Source organism: Nicotiana tabacum, chromosome 1 (genome assembly GCF_000715075.1).
Source record: "Nicotiana tabacum cultivar K326 chromosome 1, ASM71507v2, whole genome shotgun sequence".
NCBI classification, from domain to species: Eukaryota; Viridiplantae; Streptophyta; class Magnoliopsida; order Solanales; family Solanaceae; genus Nicotiana; species Nicotiana tabacum.
In genome coordinates, this window is record NC_134080.1 from 21,861,717 (window position 1) to 21,882,534 (window position 20,818).

At 36.6% G+C, this 20,818-nt stretch overlaps 1 protein-coding gene across 2 annotated transcripts; it reads right to left on the minus strand.

Annotated features, from left to right (window-relative positions):
- Positions 1-453: 453 nt before the first annotated feature.
- Positions 454-18,454, minus strand: LOC107814946 (chaperone protein dnaJ 13). 2 transcript variants are annotated; one of them, XM_016640448.2, is made up of 14 exons: positions 18,440-18,454; positions 11,295-11,671; positions 10,350-10,636; positions 8,521-8,718; positions 8,328-8,442; positions 7,984-8,070; positions 6,608-6,696; positions 5,784-5,868; positions 5,564-5,617; positions 3,393-3,473; positions 2,652-2,729; positions 2,005-2,244; positions 1,134-1,241; positions 454-1,055 (listed from the first exon to the last, which is right to left on the minus strand). In XM_016640448.2, exons 2-14 carry the CDS (start codon positions 11,436-11,438, stop codon positions 999-1,001), a joined length of 1,623 nt encoding a protein of 540 aa, XP_016495934.1. In that variant the 5' UTR covers positions 11,439-11,671; positions 18,440-18,454; the 3' UTR covers positions 454-998. The 2 variants fall into 2 exon arrangements, with proteins under 2 accessions (XP_016495934.1, XP_016495935.1); XM_016640449.2 differs by lacking the exons at positions 2,005-2,244; positions 18,440-18,454.
- Positions 18,455-20,818: the final 2,364 nt, after the last annotated feature.

The following is a 20,818-nucleotide window of genomic DNA, read 5'->3' on the forward strand; positions in this document are numbered from 1 at the left end:
ATTAAATTTTTTTTGCATAGGCATACATAGTTCGAGCTGAAGTCAATATGTTCAATTGAACCTATGACAGAATCCATCCTAGATCTACCTTTGAATACATAAATGTCGATTGGAGCCTACTTGAGAGAAAGGTGCATTGCTTCTTGAATCACACAATCCTTATAATTGCCTAATGTAAATTAGGTAAAGATACAAATGTGAGAGATTGTCTCGTCATATAATCGTCCATGTTCTAGATTTTTCAGTGCACAATTGCATGTAGGGTGTTGCTCACCCTTTATAATTTTTAGCATACATGGTAGAGTGGTCTATATTTGTCACTGGAAAATCATTTAACCAAATAGTATCTATGTAAAGATGAGTGAGGCCAAAGGAGAGGAAAAACTGGTAAAAACCCTCCTGTTTCCTATGCACCAGTTTTATTCTCTGACTTGTTAATTGAGGAAATAAGACTTTGAACAGAAACCCCTTTCACATATGCAAGTAATGTTAAGGAATCCATCAAATAGTCAATGTTGAAAGAATAACATATCACTAGACTGCCTTTATTTTGTCAAAATAGAATACACTCAGTAGTAATTTTCTTTTAAAAAAATGATAACCAAAACTTTGAGGAGCTGCATCCCATTTAAACATTTCTAAGGCTGTGTGTGGGGGGGGGGGTAGGGTGTGGGGGTGTTCCTGTTGGTTTTGGAGGGTAAGGAGGAACGTATCCTTTCTGCTACTTTTCCCCCATCTTATTCCTGTTGTTTCAGAGGGTTAGGATGACGAGAAGGGAGCGAGGGGCTGAAACATTGAACAAAGTACCTCAGAGGCATAGCAAATGATGCAACATTTGAAGAGGTAACCAAGTCTCTATTGATTGCCTTAAATTACTCCAATTGACTATCATACTCATTTCGAGGAATCAACAGCCTCAGATCTATGCAGCGCACTAAAATGGTTTATTGGCAGCTCCTACTACTCAACAAAACAGCGACTCAGCAGCTCTAATGACATCAAATTCTGTGTGATTCTTGGGGAATAAGCAACTCATCCAAATCGTCAACAATGACCTGTTAATATTTTGACAGCAATTTTAGTTGTCAGAGGAGGTTTTTGCATATTAGAAAAGGGTGAAAGAAGAGGAGTACCTCGAAGTTGTTGCCATCAAAGGTGTACTCCACATACAATTGCTTAGGTTCTCCAGGACAAGGATCACAAAAGCCCATAATTCCTGATTTCTTTACACCCTCGTGTAGCTGCATATACACAATGAGACAATAAATAACTAATATGTAAAAGGTAAAACCATCTTGAACAGAGAAGCTATTGGCAAGTAGTTACTGAAGTGTGTGCAAAAATGCGTTCATTTGTAATTATTTTCATTTCATCAGTCATGCCAAAGAAAGCAGTCCAAACACTTAAAAACTAATAGCCATGGGCTATGATTGACGCGACAACAGATAGACAGCCTTTTCCAGAGGAGATAGGTCAATTATGCTCCTCCTTGCTATTGTAAGAAAACCTTATTAACCAGAAATCAGCCTAGAGAACCCAAGATGAGTCCTGGAACAAACCTAATGTGTTAACCACATAAAGCACCAAAATATGGGCTAATCCTCCTGATATACAATAGATGTGTGTGTATCTTCCAGAGAAACACAAATTCTTGGAAGTCCCAGTACTTGTTCCAGCCAAATACACAACCATAAAAGGAGCACCAAGAAGATATTGTGGCATACTATGATCGTATACCATACTATCCATGTTATTCCCCTTTTTCCTCCTCCTATTATGACATCTAACCACCACATCCTTAGCCTTCTCTTAGCAACTGCAGTTGTTCTAATTCTCTCTTATTTATGACCTCCAAATAGCTTCTCATGTTCAAACAGAAGACCAATTAAAGCAAGTAATCTTAAACTCAAAAACGTGCAATATGGCACGAAATATGAAACAAAGAGTCCTCAACACTGATCAGAACAAAGAAACCTATTCAGAATGGTGGAAGTAAGAACGCACCTTTAGTTGCCCGGACTCACTCACAAGAAAATTTAAAGGTAGAGTGACATCAATGCTTTGTGAAGCCACTTCATCTTTTACTTCCTCTGTTTGACTTCTGTTCTTCAGAGCTTTACGGCTACCATAAAGTGCTTTTGTAACAACCAGTCCACCTGTTTCTAGTTGTCTACTTCTTTTCCTACTGGCCACATTTTGCAATAGTTGCTGAGCTTTCTTAGCTGCTGCTCTTGCCTCCCGGAACTAAAACATGTAGTTCATTAGGAGCAAAGCTGGGGAGAGGTTGAGTGCACATTGGACCAGCTATTATAAGCCCAATGGGAAGTACCATGAGAATGCTTTTACAGACAGAATAGTACACACGCCATATCATAGCAGCAGAGGCAGCGTACAGGTACACACAAACAGCATTGACACTTAGAAACTACTAAAGTAGAAAAACAAAATTGTGGTTCATCGAATATCCTAAGGCGAAATGGGTCAAAATAGAGCAAAATTGTTTGAGAGGATTCATGAGCCGACCCCAACTAGCTTGCCTCTGATGCCTGGTTGTTTATCAAACATCCCAAGGTCTAACTGCCAAGAACTAGAGAACTATTCATAGAATTCACGCAGCAGCAATGCCAGTTACCCAAACTATTTATAATTACCTGGCCAAGAGTTTTTTCCATATTCTCTGATGCCTTCTGCTTTTCCCGCTTAAGATAAAAAGGTTTCACAACAAATCTCTGAAAGTATAGAAGGGAAGAACAGTCAAAAGAGATGGATATAAATCCTGGGAAATGAGCTATTAAGAAAATAAGCAAGTTATAAAATATAATCAACAGAAGACATTTCCCATATTTTGACAACACAAGGTCCCATAAGAATTCAGAACAATTATGAAGGAAAAGATTTCACAAAGAGAAAGATGTTGGAAGTCATTCAAAATGAGCAATTATGAAACTATGCAACTTATAATTTTGAGGAGACATTTCCTCATATTGCCACCACAAGGCCCCCCAACAACTCAGAATCAAAAGTAATTAGTAAAGCAAAACATATTTCAAATATCTAGGGAAGGAAATAATAGATTGCAATGGGCCACCAAGCGGAAAATCTTTAACATGGGTTGCAAGACTAAAAGGAAAACCGACTCTTGGGTCACCAAATTAAAAAAAAATTAAATGTTCTAGCAAAAAGATATTCACTATGGATAGTGCTATGTTGATCAGAAGAACTATTTCTATCTCAACCAAATTAAGTATTGATTCTATAACAATTTACAGCAACACATGGAAAGACAGTACTATAGTAAATTCTCCCAGAGAACAATTGAGAACCATCATGTGGTAGTTTAGCTGTTGACGGGAATGAAATTTTCAAATGCACGTGTGAAGCAGAACACAAACCTTCAGTACAAAATACAGTGAAGTCGGAATCACAAATGCTCCAGTGGCAAAAAAAGGGTTCAACTGTCTAGAAAGCAATACCTGCATCCATCGAGATGTGGCAAAATAATGAAAATAATTAATAGCCTGAACAACAATGATCTTGAGTGAGACAGATGCTATTTAATAAAAGTTAAGCTGTTTCAACCAAATGCCAATTTATTGAAAGGAACTTAGAATCTTCACTTACCATAGGAAAAGCCAATTTTTGGGACACCACTGGAAGAAAGTAGGTTAAATAGAGTGGGACAGATAGAAGAATACAGATTATGGAGTCACTCTAACATGTCATTCGATAAGCATCTTATTGCGAGACAGCAAGAAACAATAAAGAAAAACTGTTATTAGGACTCCTTTTATTGGCGTTTGGATTAGTAGAAGTGCAGAACTAGAGAGCCTCTCAATTTTTGTCAAGGATTCAAGGGGACTCAATGCAGTTCAGTATTTTAAGAGGTGCAGGTGCGAGGCGTGGCCTTTTATCTAATACGGAGTAATCCGTAAGTTTCGAGGCACAGGGTGATATTTAATCTTTAATATTTTATATAGTAATAAATAAGCATAAATTACTAAAAGTTGTAAAAACTAAAAATAACATTAAAATCATAGAAAAAAATTGCAGAAAATTATATAGGAATGATTAATTTAAATATCTAATCATATAAAAATTGGAGAGTCAATCAGCTTTCCTCTTTTTAGTTAAAGAATTGCAAAAAGCCCTTCTTTATCAAAATGTTACATTTTTGTTAAAAGAAATTCTGGATTATATGTGCGAAAAATGGAGGCCCAGCGCCAAATTTCTAAAAATCATCAACTAAGCCCAACATCCGATTAGCTTTTCTAATCAGATGCCTTGGAAGGACCCAACATCCCATTAGCTGGAGAGCCTAAAACTGAATCTCCAGAATGTTCATAGTGCCCGTCTCTTGGCTTCATACATTTTCATTTTTCCCTTTTCTTTTTATTTTTCAACGGACATCATATCATGCTTTGCCTCTAGTCAAGAAAGTGGCTTGTCTCTGCCACTCGGCCCTCGCCGGCATCACCACTGGTCAGTTCCGTCGCTTCCACTCGCACTGCTCATTTCAGCTGCTGCCACTCCCACCGGCCATGGCTTCCACATCGTCCTTACTGTTTATGAGCAATAAGGTAAGGTTGTACTTCATATTTTATCTCTGAAATTGGTTTTGAATGATAATTGGGAGGCAATGTCCTGTATGGATCTAGTTCCTCTTCTTCCCTAAGTTCGTTTTCTTTACTTGGAAGCTTGTAATTTCAAAACCCATGTTCGCCTCACCCATGACGTGCTAGGGCGTCTGGCCGCAGCCCTCATTGTTCAAGCAAACTCCCCGAGCTACTAGCGCTCGCTACTACCATTCAAGGATGCCTCGCCCAGAGGCGCATTGTAGGAACCGCGGAGAAAACGTTTTTTAATCACCAAGGTTTAATGCTTCAATTATTTTCGCCACAGTTTACAGGATTGAATGTGAAAAATGAAGTTAGCTTTGAAATTGAGACAAGAAAACCTTTCGCCTTTGTGTACCAAAGAATTTTCAACTCTTCTTTACAAGTTACAGTACTAGCAAGTACCTTTCAAATGGCCACTTATGGCTGCTACTTTTTGATAGTTAAACCAAACTGGATTAGATCACACTTTTTGAATATAATTAACCTAATTTTGGTGATACCATCAGAATAAACATACTTAATATCTATTAAAAGTAGATAGACCATACTTAACACATAGTTACTTAAGTTCCCTAAAAGAATTCTAGCTCCGGCAGTTGTTTTCTCAAAAAAAAAAAGGGAGAGAGAGAGAGAGAGAGAACTAGCTCCCGCAGTTGTAAGACATATATTCATTAGTTCAATAGGCAGAGGTACTATATTTTTAACATAAGAGATTACGCATTAGTTTAAGTTCATTATAACGCTATATCATTATTAGACTCCTGATCATCTTCGAAGTTCCTGATTAAAAGGCAGCTGTTGATGCAACAAATTTCCGGGAATATGTAGCCAAAACACGAACGCATGAGCATGTCCACGCACAAGCGAAAGGAAAAGGAAAAAGAAAGAAAAAGATGACGGCATGAAACCAAAATAAGGCACATTGGCACAAGTATGAGACTACTTACGGGAACAATCAACTTTTGGCCCCCACGATGTAACTCGAACTTCCAAAAGATCCCCTATGAGAAAAAAGTGGATGTAAGGTGTAAAGCACGAAAACATGCTAATGATCTTGCAATAACTTCTAAGGAATGCTAAAACATGTCTAATAAAAGCATAGGAAGAAGTAGGTCCCACTCCTCTTTTCTTGGGGAAGGGGAAAGGAGTTACTTTGTCAATATTTACCTGAATTCCTACAGTGTACAGCATCCGAACGGTACTGAATTCAGATATTTTTCTTCCACCGCCCAATTCAAGTTCAAGTGCAGTACTGCAATATAATATAGAATTTCGTGAGAAAAGGCTACCAATTGAGTTACGAAATTGTGCATGAAGATAAATTCGGTAACCTAGATAATCGTGCTTTAGGCTTAACTGAAGATACCCTTCTCCAAAACATATAAATAACAAGCTGAACTACTGTGCAAGAAAATGAGGTTCCTGGTTCAATCTACAACAGAAAAGATAAGGAATTCAAGCGGTTCAAATACACGAGGAGTTTATTTGTTTCCAAGATGCTAGGAGGGTTACTCTTCCCAGAAATTTGTAACAAATGTTACCTAATACATGAACAAATGTCAAGGGTAAATAAGGTAAATGATCAAGAAGATAATGTGAAATAGCTTATATAACCAGCTTTTTACAGAAATATGATTATAAACCGAGGACGTAGCAATATCTAATGCAAGTTATGTATTGACGTACTCATGCTAGTAATCATTTGACTAGTAGGCCTTGGTCATCACCATTACAATGTGTATTAGCAAATCATGGTCCAACTAAAAACTAGGATCCGAGAAATTTAATCATTCAACAAAATAAGTCAGAAACAGCACATTGCAACATATCAAGAGTACACACCCATTCACTAGCTTATTCAGACCACAGATTGTGTAGTTTATTTTAGCAATAAGTATTAAATGTCCAAGGCTTAGAACCTTGAACTTTAACATGGTAATGGCAATAAGATGAATAATATGAGAAGTGAGGAATTATTAACATCAACGAACCTTCCGATTCTGCCTGCAATACGCCCATGAGATTTTGTGGAAAAGCGGTGGGTGTAATGAGCAGTTGCACCAAATGACCCTGTCCCTATCTACAGAACAATGGATTGCAAATTATATATTGATATAACAATGCTCAAAGTCTCTCAAATTGGTAAGGTTAAGATGCTGCCCAGTAGAATGCAGGTTAATGACTTAATGCTGCTTAATATCCTTCGAAATGCACTTGTCATGTTAAATATATTAAAAGCGGGAAGAAGGTCTCTTCCAACAGAACAAGTTGTAAGTATGTTATATTTGTATTATATGCACAGACAGACATATACTTCCAGATATGTTTTGAGCAGCCCAACATAAATAGCATTCAAAGTTCTTTAGATTCAAATAAGTTTCCAATGGCCCAACATAAACAGCATTCTGATTTCTTCTCACGCAAAAGAAAGAAAATTGAGGATGGAACATGAGGGGGTCACATAGCCTAATACTATCATTGCCAACTTCTTCTAATCCTGCTAGTATGCTTGTCAGAATGTTGTGGAACATCTATAGCTCTAATACAACCTAATGCAAGTAGGAGAGAGTGGAAGAAATCAAAATCTTATTCTTCAAGAAGAAACCAAGCAAAAGCCTTGATAGAACTCGACCAGCTTGCCCAGTTTGGGAAGTTGGAGTTTTTTTTTCCTTTTTATAAAGGAACAACCCACTGTAATGGAATACCTCAAGGGGCACCAATCTATCAAAGTTTACCTCCCAGATTTTGGCAGCAGAATATTCGAGAACTACTTAAAATACAAGTACCATTTTTTTTTATTATTAAACACATAACACTTACTTCTGTCACTTTTGTAGAGATTCTTTTTTCAAAAAGATACTAAACCAAACAATTGATATTAAAAGAAACTTAGCAACCTAAATAACAATTATAATCTAATTCAACAATTTGGTCAGGTTTTTGGGAAATAAGCAAGTAATCATAAGCCTTATAGGGAGCCAAAAACCAACTCTATACAAATTATGCTCTGTAGTCTACTAAAGCTGGATTTACAATCAACTGATGCATGTTCTGCTTGTCCAGAAAAAGGTAAACTGTGTGCCAAGAAGTAAATTAACCATTAGGTGATCCTAATTCCATATCATCAGGTAGAAGACACAAATTCATCTGTTTTTTATCAAGACAACAAAAAAAACTAGAGTAGTATGTTCATGTGGATTTAAAACCACAAATATTCAATATTTCAGCATCCCTCATAGTCAGACCAACGAAAGTGTCAGCCAGTAATTATTCAACTGTAAAATAAAAAAAATTCTTAAATTCACTTTTATAAGAAAATGTCATCAAAAGATAAAAATTATTTACAGCTAGAGCAGAAAAGTGGAACCTTGATTTCTCCAGAAGCAGACCTTTTCTGCTCCTTCTTCTGCCATCCAACAGCTATAGATGACTCTGGACCTAATGAAAGCTGTATCTGGAAAAACAAATGAAAGGGTAGAAGGAAAAAATAAAATCTTATTGATAAGTTAAAAGGAATGCGTGAATATTAGTAATGTGAGATGCACTAAAAGCACGCCTCAACCTCTAAACGAGTTTTTTCCAGAATTCTATGGTCCAAGAGATCATCAATTCTGACTTAAGTTGCAGCCACGAAACATAAAGAATAGTAGCAATTATGACATAAGATTTTTTTTTAAGCTTCTCAATGCACCAAACTCAAAAATAGCTTACATTTCCATGAGCGGTGTCAGAGAGCTGGCGAGTCCATGTGTTGGAGAGATTAACAGAACCATCTCTTAAGGACATGGCAAGACCCATTGTTGCCGTAGAGTGAGTAGAAATATGACTGATGAGACAAAGAACAAGTTAATCTTTGGCTAAGAAATTTGAGATTTGCAGCATATAGCAAAATAAATCATCCTACCGAGTTGTCTGTACTCCTAATAATGCTCTCAAACCCATCGACCCCATAAACTCTATCGAAGAAACTGATGACATTTGATGCCTAAGAACAACAGATGCAGCACCACCACCGGCATTCCCATTAACCGCCAGATTTCCACCAATGGCAACAGCATTGTGTTTGGATATCTGAGACTGGACTTCACTAGCCATAGCCATCCTGGCAATCATGCCCAGAAACATGTACGGTAAGATGAGGTCATGAAAGAGGTATTGCTGAATAATCATATAGAAGACAAAAACTTGCACTTGCTGAATGATTCAACATCTGTATCGAGATCAGGAGCAGAATACGGACCCTCAGTTAACTACTTTTCCGGGGGCCCTAACTTACTCTTATATGCTGCTCTAAGGGTTTGGAGCAGTAAACAATGAAATGCCTTATTTTACCTTATTGATATATCATGCACACCCTAAAATTCGGCAAATGGAAGATGCAAACAACTCAAGCCTTTGTAATTATGATTCCAGTAATGTACTGAAATGGCCCGACCAAGAAAGGAAGTTCACGGCAAAATCCAACCATATGGAAAATGATGATATTCTGAAGACTTAGCGGATTGTAATTTGTATATTCTGAAGTCTTTTTTTAATAACCGTGGTGTCTTGCGCCAACACAGGTACCAGATAACTCTATCCACCAAAGCTTGGATAGATGGGAATAATTTACCTAGTGCTTTTATCTCCGGTGGGATTTGAACCTGAGACCTCATGGTTCTCAATCCACTTCATTGACCACTAGGCCACACCCTTGGGTGCTATTCTAAAATCTTTTTTGTTTGTAGTTGAAATATAATGCAATAACACAGAAAGACTTGCTTATTACATTTTTTATGTAAGTACTTTCTTATCACATGTTGAAGCTACTAAAAACATATTGCTAACTTTGCCTAAACAAACTTACGCATTAGTCTTGCAATATCTTACTATAGAATAACCTTCGATGCTTCTAAACAAAAATGACAGTGGTGCTAGCACCTCAATTCATGTTCTTCTAGAGCATCTAGACTGTGCAGTCTGTAAGTCTACAGGTTGCTCAGGTCATTACTTCTGTTGACGATGGTGTAATGCATTAAGCTACTAAAGAACACATACAATAGGAAGTAGATCACAGCAACCGAGACCTCTTGAGGAAGTCGCCAGAAGGGGTCAAGGAAAACAATAAGAACCAAACTGTTACAAAAGCATGCAGAGCAACTCTCGTGTATGTTTTTTGATGGAAAAAAAACATACACGAGAGTTGCTTAATGGACTTTACCTTTCTTGAAGCTTAAACCAACCTTAGCTAGTCGCTCTCGTGTATGCTTAATGGTCTTTACCTTTCTTGAAGCTTAAACTAACCTTAGCTAGTAACAGGGACTTATTACAAAGATTCCTCAAGATCCCTGTTTATGATATCTTCCGCTTCATACTACAATTCTCATAACTGGTTATGCTTCACTACAATGTCATAGAAGCGCACACTGAAGCTAGCAAAATTTAAAGCATAGTTCATTAGCTCCAAATCCGCAAGCATTTCTGGTGGCAGTTTAGAAACATTCTTATGCAAGTTGTCCCCCACACCAAGGATAACTCAAATACTTAAAAGGAATTTACTTATCAACAAGTTACTTAAAGGAACATGCCTGCATATTTATCTAGGATTATGGACAAAGGAATTCTAAACGCACACAATGTGATAGATGTAATAGTTGGCTCGTGCCATGCCATCGGATTATGAAGCACCTAGTCACATGTATCAACATCGAAGCAATTACGACATAGAAACGAAAAAGAAGTACAGATGTTTACCCTTTCATAATGCCATCACCCTCTAAAAACTGTGGCAATGACAGATTTGCCAAAATTGACCCAGAAGGTCGGAGATGTGCTGCAACCTTTTGAAGTTCCTTCTGACGACGTAGTCTTTCAAGTTCTTCCTTGATCTCTTCAGCTTTGTTCAGCTTAGTACCAAGTTCCAAACCAGAATTAATCCCTTCCATACCATATATGTCATATATTTGTCTTTTATTCTCATCCGATAAAATTTCATAAGCTTCACATATTCGTTGAAAATTCTCTGTCGCAATTTCCTTCATCTGAAACAGGACAAATATGCCACTATTCATTCACAACTCAACTTTCACAAGAGGAAATCAAGAAAACAAAACAAATTTCTTCCAATACTTGGGAAATTATCTAATTTCTTGTAATAATGTTCCTGAAAATTTAAATATAGATTTTCTTGAGCTAATTGTGAGCTATTGCATAGAGAAAAATTGAATAGAGAAGAGAGGGAAAAAAAAGAATAAATACGCCAACTGCAACGCAAAATACCCGGAAGAAATTGAGCAAAAGCAAACACAGCTATACTTTTCCACCAATATCAAACTATCAAAGGCGAGAACAGAACTAATCGCAGTTCTGGAACATATCGATCAAACAACTACTCCTCAATCGCAACCTAGTTCGAGTCGACTACATGAACCCAATGTGCACATTCCCCATCTAATCAGAGACCCATTTCATTCTAATACTAGCAATTCTCTAAAACTAGTCCAGTACCCATTTCCTTCCTATATAGACCAGGAAACATAGGCAAATTACAAGTACTCAAACTATTCAGACCTATTTAATTCCAATAATAATAATTCAATCCTCTAAAAAGTTACTATCTTTTAACTCTAAATACACAAATTAAGGGTTCACAGAAGCTAGTATAGTAGTACCGAAACATAGAGTGAAAATAAATAATACCTCAGCAGCTTGATATTTATCAGGGTGATATATTTGAGCCCATTGACGATAAGCTTTTCTGATTTCTTCATCCGAAGCTTCTGGAGATATGTGTAGCAATGCATATAGCTCCCTGTTTTGCGGCCCGCTTTCCTCTTCTCTCATATTAACTTTAGGGTTTATTAGAAAATTCGATTGTGTGTGTGTGTGTGTAAGGTGACAAAACGGATGCTACTGTTAAGGATTAGCTAAAACCCTTGTTTAGTTTCGTGGGGGTGGGGTTATAGAGTCGCCATTTCAGAAAATCTTGCTTGCTGCTCAAGAACATTAACGACTTACCACTGACTTCCTTTAGATTCCTTACAATTTTTCTTTCTGTTCTTTTTTATTTTAGTTTTCTCCAGCAAGAAATATTTTATAAAAATATTAATTGGTTGAATTTTAAACTTTTTAATATTTTTAATAACATTTTTTCCGTCGCTTATTGGTAAATTTTTATTTTAGTCCTTGTGATATCTGACTAAGCATATTTTAATTGAAATATGCATTTTTTATCCTTTGCTTGTGAATATTCATAAATTCACCATATTTATTAATTGTTCTACCACTTAATTATTCATGTGTTATATTAAGCTTGAATTGTTAGTAGTTTGTGTCACGACCCAAATCAATGGGCTGCGACGGGCGCCCGGTACCTTACTCAGCCGAGTACCAACGTAACGTATCTTTCTTATTACATCATCATATACACGTGATATACGGGCCTAATAGGCCAACATGATCATTTATAAACTCAAAACATAGGCCGACAAGGCCGTACAATCTTTCACGTGCACGACATATGTCTACAAGCCTCTAAGAGTACATAAATGTCATAAAGCTCGGGACACAGTCCCGTCATACCAAACAAAACACGTCTAAATCATGCTAACCAATCAAGCAACTCCGAAGCAAATGGAGAGCACCAACATCTTCCGTTGAGCCGATAGCCTACTTGGAGGGCACTTGACTTGTCTATCGGGACCTACGGGCGTGAAACGCAGCGTCCCTAGGCAAAAGGGACGTCAGTACGAAAAATGTACCAAGTATGTAAGGTACATAAATAAGTACATAACAGACATGGAAGAAATATGGAGTACATGACTCAACCTGTAAGTCTGAATAACTTTGTAAATCATGAAAATAGTATCATGCATATGCGTATGAATGTCATGTCGTGCATAGGTACATGTTTCATAACATCATCAGCCTCTGAGGGCATCCCATCATATCATCTCGGCCGTTGTGGGCAAAATCATGAACGTATACCAGCTGATCAGGTAGTGGTGCGTATATAACGCCATAACCTTTCCCATATCCCATATACATATATATACATACATATATACGCATATATAACACCATCTGGTCACGGGTCAATGTACATGAATGCAATGGCATGAAAGGTACGTTAATAAAATCCTTCGAAATGTCATAAGACCATTTTACCTCTAAGTAATATCATAAAGTAAACTAATTTCAATTTTCGTATTTTTCTGAGACCCATGAACAGATGATAAAATATTATGACACATGAAAATTCAAGAACATAGATATCTCTAATATTTCTATGAATAGAGTCATTTATGGAATTTGTGCATTTGCACGTTTCGTTCGTATTATATGGATCATGCCAAAAGAAATAAAGGATAGCCTTAACATACTTGGAGTAGGGAAAACTCCGTATAATATTCTTGGCGAAGATTACACCGTACTTTTTTAGAACCGCAAAATTTGGACGGAATTAAGCTTCTGCTTGTTGAAGTGTTTGAACGATTGCCTATGTTCTTGACGTTACAGTATTTGAACCAAGAAAGAAAATTTTGTTGCTTTTTGAGGAATGGCTACGTTACTCCTTTCCAAATGGAAATGGAGACTTGATATGTGATTTCTATTTTGAATTTAAGGGACATTCTGATCTCTTCCAAATGAACATGGAAACAAGACATTTACTAAATCTTGCTTTTTTTAATATTTCAATTAAATCTTTGGCAGCTACCTCTCATAAATCAATATGAGTCCTTTTTCAAATAGTGGCCTTCTGCCACATTTTGTTGGGGGATTTAATCTTATCCACTTATTTGATTAATTAACTATGTAATGTTCCGTTACCCGGTAATTAACCAATTACCCGTATAATTAAGAATTATTCTCACTTACTTAAAATATTACTCGCTTTTCACATTCCTTATATACCTTACTAGTATGGGCACGTAGTACCTTGCATGTCACTAGTCCATAAATGCCGGATATTTTAGCTTGGGCCGTATTTTATCCCAATATGCCAAACTTGGAAAAAAAAAATTATTTTCTTTGACTTGCTCCCCCTTTTACCTACATGAATCTACTAATCGCTTGTGAAATATCATAATCCTTATAATCTCCAAATAATCTTTTACTTGGACTGATGTCAATTACCTTATGACAAATTTAACGTACAATACTTCAGGGTGCAACATCTTAGTAACTTAATACTGCGAAATGTAACATCACCGTAATGTAATACAGTTGGGTGCAATACTGTCGTAACTTAATACTGCGAAACATCATCGTAATGTTGCGGGTAGTAACTTTATTCCCCCCTTTGGAACATTCGTCCTCGAATATTGACTGGTGCACTTATTATTTTCATCTTCCGAATACTTTAGAACTTCCCTTGCCATCTAGGCGACTATTCTGTGAATGAGTCCAAAGTCTAGGGCATTCCCACCCTTAGGCCTCTTTCTCACACCACAACTTGTAGTCGGAATCCTTCAAATCTCGTAACTGTTGCTACCTTTCATTATGCAGCCTGTACAATTTTGACCTTGTAAATATGCCCAATCTCTAGGCTTCATATGTAGAGCTTGATAAGATGTCCCTTTGGGCATCTATGAGTATACTAAAGTTCTTCGCTCGATACTTTATTGAATTCACGAATATTTATCTCATTGCGTAGGTCCGTTTAGCCATCCGTATGAATTTACTGCCATAACTCTTACTTTAATTTATCGTTACGGAGGTCTACTATCAAATCTCAGCTTACTCTCGTTGCTCATCCCATATGTACAAATTTAAGTCTTATAATGCTCCATCATTACTGCTCATCTTTAGAATGATAGCCTAATCTCATCTCATACTTTGTGACTTTTGTCCATCCATTGTTGATTCACCTCAATATTGATCTACAATATACCACTAATAACTCGAAACTCCTTACGTAATACTTTTTGCCCCTAGGGCTTATGTCACATCAAGGAATATTCGAAGTGATTCCCATAATCGTATTTCATTGTGTCTTAATGCGATTCACCTTATGGGGGTATCTTAATTTCGTGCCGCCGGCGAAATCTTTTCTCCTTCTCTTCTTTTTTTTCTCAAATCATTATTCAAACTAAGGCCCAAACGTCATCCTTTATCTGTGACAATTATACCCTCATTTTATTACCAGGTCAGCATTTTATTCCTTCTGAATGCTATTAATCTTAGACTCCTTTGAGTTTATTCAAGCTATACTGAACTTTCAATAACTTAGAGAAACCACTATCTCTCTTATTTCTATGGACTTAATCCCGAGGACTTATCCATTCTCATTACCTTTTTACTTGCCTTTCCTCATCCTTACTCATGTTTCGTTAAAACTTTGTCGCTCTACCATACTTTAGCTTGCGACCTATACATATCCATTTATACTACTCGCAACTTTCCTTTAACTTGCTTGAACCATAGATTTCCTTATGTTATTCTGAAACGTCAAGTGAGACATCACATTGTCTCTAATTTTTCTCGACTCTCTTAACTAGATCTCTCAGTACTTAGAAACTATAGGCTGGAAGACATACCGCCGATGATGCCGCTATCATTACCGGTTATTGGATCCCCGTGCTTATAGCCTTCTATCCGAAGTATGGACTATTCACAATCTTCTGCCTTTGAGTATCTCATACGTTGTTCACTTTTACCTTACTTACCTTAAAATCTCGCATCGTATCTTCTATCTCTCTCGTGACCTCCCTTCTACCTAGGTGTAATCCAAGTCCATAACATAAAGTTCTATTATAATACTTGCACCTCTGGTACATACACAGTCCCGTGAGAGTTTCATATTGACTTCTTATGAGATTGGTACCCTTCTAACTGGCTTTATCATCGAGCCGTTATAGAACATAGTTGTTGTGCTATCTCTCTTGCACCTCTAATATTAAGAGTGATTCTGCTATGTTTTTAATCATGATTCCTATAACTTCTGGGTCCAATAATCAGATTCCTGATTTACTTTGTTAATGTAACTCTTTAGATTCCTTCTTCTTCTGATCGACCTTTATGTTGGCTTAAGTTATTTTCCAATCTGCGGCTCATGACATTAGTTATTACTTTAGTCTTTCATGGGCGCTATAGAATATCCATGATAGAATCTTCTAACAATTCAATCCTTTGTATATGCCCTGGGCCCAATTCTTTCTTTTAAATTATATTGGAGTCTTCTATGGTTGTATGAATGTTAGTATATATATGTTGCATGGATAATATTACGAAATCGTAAGTGTTCTCATGACATAACTAACTCTGGATCATTGATCGAATAATTCCTTCTGTTCCTTCTCGGCTTCCTTTAAACGTAAGCTATTACTTTTCCTGTTCTTTCTGCCTCCTTGTTGTGTGCCTACTTAGCTAATCTTAGTTTCCATGCATGCCTGAATTTTCGTGCAACTCATATGGTCTTGAATATTACCTTTGATCTTTCTCCCCGTTCATTAGCCACGGTAGGTGCCACTTTCTTTTGGAGTGCATACAATTTTTGTTGTAAGATTGCTTTTACATGACCCTTTCTCCTTCGAGTTACTATGTTTAGGTTGAAGTCTTCTTCCTTATTTCCTCAGCTAGTCTTCCAGTGTAGTACTTAGGGAGGACCCTCTGACTCTTGTAAAGTTGTGAGCTTATTACATTGTATACTCGACGGACCTCCTAATATCCTTCCTTGCCTATACTTATCTATAGTTACTTACCTCCATGCCCTGGTCCTTGTGGGGTTGCTTCTGAACTGATATTTTGACTGTCTAACCAGTGTCACTCTCTTTTGTTCCTGTAATATTCATAAGGTACCTTTAACTACCCCGATTCCTATTTGAATATATCTCAAGTATTACAATGACAATACTGCGGGGCTGAATTCTCCATGTTGGGGTTAACTATGTTTATTTTGCATGATCTATTGATTTGTCCGTAACCTCTTGTCTAGCCATGGCTAGGCTCTTCCTGAATCAACTACTAACTACTCGTTCGCCCATTCTCCTATAAATATTTCGCGTAATCTTTCTTGGGTTATTTCTTTTGTCTTACCTTACCTCTCGCACTGGCTCCTTATTTATCAATAACATCCCGGGAAGGAACCCTTACTTCCTTTCCTTGACGTCGTGCTTGCATAATGTTCTGGAATTATAGAATATATGTAGGATTTGGATAAGTGTAATCTCATTCCTTACTTATATATTTTTTTATCACATTATTCCTTTACCATCCCGTAGTTAATGAACCACTTAATTCTGACTTAAACACCACAGAACTCCATATTCCTCACTTTAGGAGAGTACTAAGATTTAGTGCTACAACAATCCACTTATAGATGTTTTACCTCTTCATTTTTGGCATCTTTTCACATCATCGATGACCCTTAATCACCTTGCGGTAATCTTTATGTACCAAGGATAACAAAATTCCCTACTCACTAGGGTGACACTTAGTGTAACCGGTATACATAGTCCCTTAAGCTTAACTTTGCCCACATTGCTTGCTTAGGGAAACGTCTTCCTGAATGGACCTTTAAGGGTTATTCTTTTGTCTTCAATTCTATTACTGCTAGAATGCAACCTCTGTATTTCTCATGATGCCGACTATTATCAAATCATTCAGTCCCTAATCCATGTTTAGTTTATCTTGTTCACTAGCCCATACCGATTTCTATTACTCTAGGGTTTAACTCTCTTTTCTGGTAGTCGCGTTGGAGTCACGAACTTATTTATCGAAATAAGGATATAACTTCATGGCTTATACTCTTTTATTGTCTTAAGGCCTATCACCTCTCATCTCTTCTTTCACCTGACTATGGACCCGGTAATACCGTAATCTTTTTCATCTACCATTGTCATCCATGTATCGCATCTTACTCATAATTCTTCCTTATCTCTCTTCTCATTACTCTGCTAATATTTCTGCCTATCCCTTTCTTATGAAAACTTCAACAAGACATTCTTTTATTTTTTGCTCCTCTTGCTTCATCCATCGGCTCTTCGGGTTGCTCAATGTCCTCGCTCTGCTAAGGACGAGAGTCACACTAAAGTAATATTTATCCCTTCCATGCTTTCAATGCCTATCTTCTGAATTTTTTTTATCATGCTAGTATTCACATCTAATTGTAATATTCTAGAGTGCACCATTTGGGTTCCTCACAAAAAGATCTATTAGCACATTTGTAATATCCTTCGGAAATGTCAACTAACACAAACAATCCATTCACCATTTTTGGTTACTCTAACCCCAACCGGATCCTGATGCCGTCTTTTTCTTACCCCCATAGGGCATAACTGAGATGGGTGCGGCCAATTGTACATATCTCTGTTACTGTTGAATATAATTCAAAAAGCTAATATTCCTCTGCCTGAATTATAAACATTGTTAACCTTCATTAACTGAGCGCCCCGTACCCTTCATCATCTTGCTTCTTTTGCTTGTTGAAACTTGTATTTATCTCCTGAATCTCTCATTGTCTTTCACCATAAAGATAGATAGGCATTATTGCCTTAAAGATCCTTATCAAGAAGTTTGCACATCTTAGTATACACTTGATCTGCTGAATACCTCATCTTTATCCATCATAAGCATGATGCAAATATCGAGTTCCTCTGGCTCAACACTTCCACAGCTATATCTCTTACCAATCGTCTTTCTGGATGTAGGCATCGTCGTATTATGAATAAGATAGAGTTTAGGAAATTGAGTTCTTACAACTGAGCTCTACCACACGATCTAGAGTAAGAAGAAAGAGTGACAGTCCTAAATACCCTGTAGCCTCCTGCTTATAAGTGTGGTGCACGACACACCCATAAACAAGACTCTACTAGACACGACTTGTAGACTCCCTAGGACCAAACTGCTTTGATACCACTTTTTTCATGACCCAAACCAATGGGCCGCGACGGGTGCCCGGTACCTTACTCAATCGAGTACCAACGTAACGTATATTTTTTATTACATCATCATATACACGTGACATACGGTCCTAATAGGGCAACATGATCATTTATAAACTGAAAACATAGGCCGACAAGGTCGCACAATCTTTCACGTACATGACATATGTCGACAAGCCTCTAAGAGTACATAAATATCATAAAGGTCGGGACAGAGTCCCGCCATACCAAATAATACAATTTTAAATCATACTAACCAAACAAGAAACTTCGAAGCAAATGGAGCGCACCAACATCTTCCGCTGAGCTGATAGCCTACTTGGAGGGCTTTCGACCTGTCTATCGGGACCTGCGGGCATGAAACGTAACGTTCCCAAGCAAAAAGGACGTCAGTACGAAAAATGTACCAAGTATGTAAGGTACATAAATTAGTACATAATAGACATGGAAGAAATATGGAGTACACGACTCAACCTATAAGTCTGAATAACTTTGTAATCATGAAATAATTATAGTATCATGCATATACGTATGAATGTCATGTCGTGCATAGGTACATGTTTCATAACATCACCAGCCTCTGAGGGCATCCCATCATATCATCTCGTCCACTGTGGGCAAAATCATCAACGTATACCAGCTGATCAGGTGGTGGTGCGTACATAACACCATAACCTTTCCCATATCCCATATACATATATATACATATATACATATATACGCGTATATAATGCCATATGTCATGGGTCAATGTACATGAATGCAATGCATGAAAGGTACGTTAATAAAATCCTTCGAAATATCATAAGACCATTTTGCCTCTGAGTAATATCATAAAGTAAACTCGTTTCAACTTTCGTATTTTTCTGAGACCCATGAACATATGATAAAATATTATGACACATGGAAATTCAAGAACATAGATATCTCTAATACTTCTATGAATAGAGTCATTTATGGAATTTGTGCATTTGCACATTTCGTTCGTATTGTATGGATCATGCCAAAAGAAAGAAGGGATATCCTTAACATACCTGGAGTAGGAAAAACTCCGTATAATATTTTTGGCGTACACCGTACTCTTTTAGAACCGCAAACTTTGAACGGAATTAAGCTTCTGCTCGTTGAAGTGTTTGAACGATTGCCTATGTTCTTGACGTTACACTATTTGAACCAAGAAAGAAAATTTTCTTGCTTTTTGAGGAATGACTACATTACTCCTTTCCAAATGGAAATGGAGACTTGATATATGATTTCTAGTTTGAATTTAAGGGACATTCTGATCTCTTCCAAATGAACATGGAAACAAGACATTTACTAAGTCTTGTTTTTTTTTTTAATATTTCAATTAAATCTTTGGCAGCCACCTCTCATAAATCAATATGAATCACTTTCTCAAATAGTGACCTTCTGCCACATTTTAGGGTGGGGGTGGGGTGAGGAATTTAATCTTATATTAATTAATTAGGTAATATCCCGCTACCCGATAATTAATCAATTGCTCGTATAATTAAGAATTATTCTTACTTACTTAAAATATTATTCACTTTTCACATTCCTTATACATCTTACTAGCATGAGCACGTAGTACCTTGCATGTCACTAGTCCAAAAATACCGGGTATTTTACTCGGGCCGAATTTTATCCCAATATGCCAAACTTGGACAAAAAAAATTATTTTCTTTGACTTGCTCCCCTTTTCACCTTCATGAATCTACTAATCGCTTGTGAAAAGCATAATCCTTATAATCTCCAAATAATCTTTTACTTGGTCTGATGTCATTACCTTACGACAGATTTAATGCACAATACTTCAAGGTGCAACATCATCGTAACTTAATATTGCGAAATATAAATTCACCATATTTATTAATTGTTCTACCGCTTAATTATTCATGTGTTATATTAAGCTTATATTGTTAGTAGTTTAACAGTAATATAGTACTAAAAATATTCCAAATATATATGCTGCAAAACACATTGTAATTAATGAAAGGTTAGATATGTTGAGTCATACATCACAAGGATCAAAATTAAAATTTATCAATAATTAAGGGATCAAAAATGCTATTATTTGATGTTGTTTTGAATAATGTGAGTTTTTAAAAAAAAAAAAAAAAAAAAAAATAATAATAATAATAATAATAATAATAATAATAATAATAATAATAATAATAATAATAATGTACATGTCTTTGCAATACTAACCTCAACCAAACGGTATTTGCAAAAACTAAAATAAACACTTATTAGGAATATCGAATAACATCCTTTTACGATAAGTATCACACATGGAGATTGATTTGGTTTGTTACAATTATTTCTTTTAGTACATAATAT

What these genes read in the sequence shown, in the direction of transcription:
- LOC107814946 (XM_016640448.2), bottom strand. Translation starts at nt 11,438, where the DNA reads ATGAGAGAAGAGGAAAGCGGGCCGCAAAACAGGGAGCTATATGCATTG. An exon ending in CACTGTATTTTGTACTGAAG is followed by an intron (nt 2,730 to 3,392) that starts GTTTGTGTTCTG and finishes CTATACTTTCAG; the next exon opens with AGATTTGTTGTGAAACCTTT. An exon ending in GTGAGTCCGGGCAACTAAAG is followed by an intron (nt 1,242 to 2,004) that starts GTGCGTTCTTAC and finishes GTGTATATGCAG; the next exon opens with CTACACGAGGGTGTAAAGAA.